General features: G+C 38.0%; 1 protein-coding gene across 1 annotated transcript; it reads right to left on the bottom strand.

Annotated features, from left to right (window-relative positions):
• Positions 1-1,151, bottom strand: LOC136061468 (1-aminocyclopropane-1-carboxylate synthase-like; the record flags this gene model as incomplete). The annotated part of the gene is made up of 1 exon (XM_065769999.1): positions 1-1,151. A coding segment is annotated over one exon (1,053 nt), but the record flags the coding sequence as incomplete, so codon positions are not given.
• Between the last annotated feature and the right edge of the window lie 193 nt (positions 1,152-1,344).

The following is a 1,344-nucleotide window of genomic DNA, read 5'->3' on the forward strand; positions in this document are numbered from 1 at the left end:
TTAAGGAATAATTTTTTAAGTAATTAGCCTGAAATTAAGAAAATAAAGAATATATCGCCTTTGCTGTATTGCAGCATAGTTACTATTTTTCTTTTTTCCTAGTTCCTTGCTCGAACAAGTGGTGATTGAGGTAAAGGGGAGTGAGGTGACATTAAGCACTGTGCCATCATGATATCATCCATTCTTCTTGATTTGAAGCTGAGTCTCTGCGGCTTTTGCCAATACTGTCTCTTCATAGGCACTGTGGTACTGGTCTCATTGTTTTGAATCACAAAGCTTTCAATTCTTGTTAAAGCTACATTCATAGTCTGGTCATCCATATTGGCAAAGCAAACCCTGAACCACCCCGGTGCTGAGCAATGAAAAGAAGAACCAGGAGAAACATTGAGCTTAACTTTATTTATTATCACTTGCCATAGTTCCATCTCTGCTTCAAATGTCTGTTCTTTGAGGAGGTGATGCAAATCCATCCACACAAAGAGGCCAGCATTGCTTTGCAAACAACTAATGCCTACTTTAGCAAGACCTGTAGTGAACACCTTATGCCTAGTTGCCAACCTATCAGCACTTCCTTTAATAAATTTATTGACAAACTCATCGTCCGATAGCATTGATGCAATTAGATGTTGAGTTTGAGAGGAAACTAGTCCAAAACTTGACATTTTTCGACAACAGCTCACTACTGCATCATTGTAGGAATAGACAATGCCGACCCTAAAGCCAGGGAATCCCAAGTCTTTCGACAGACTATAAACAATGTGGATGAGATCATGATTGCATTCGATTTCTTTCTCCTGTATTATCTCAGCTATGCTAATGAAACCAGGCTGAGCAAAGACAGTGGCAGCATATATTTCATCACAGACTAAGTGGATGCTCTTTTCATTTATGAAGCTCACTACCATTCTTAGTGTATCTCTGTCTAAGATAGTGCCTAGCGGGTTTGATGGATTGGTAATGAGCAACCCCTTTACTCTAATGTTGGCCTCTTGAGCACTCTTATAGGCAGCTTCCAATGCTTCTCTTGTCACCTTGAAATCGTTAGAGCGTTCACATACAACTGGAACAAGTTGTGCTCCTGTTCTCCATCTCAAATCTCTATCAAAACTGCAATGAAAAGGCAAGATTGTGAGACAGTGTTTTGAATATTGCTAGAGGTCTTGCAAAAAAATCTATGAAAAAATACAAGTACTTTTCATCAATTTAAAGCCATGGGAATCATATAATTATTGGGTTCCACCTTCTTTATGATGTAATAAACCACGTAACCATCAGAGCATAATTAATTGCTTTCCTAAATGATTTGACAGTAACATTCATATATTAATATGGACTTTGAAAATT

Source organism: Quercus suber, unplaced genomic scaffold, assembly GCF_002906115.3.
Source record: "Quercus suber isolate HL8 unplaced genomic scaffold, Cork oak 2.0 scaffold_2211, whole genome shotgun sequence".
NCBI lineage: Eukaryota > Viridiplantae > Streptophyta > Magnoliopsida > Fagales > Fagaceae > Quercus > Quercus suber.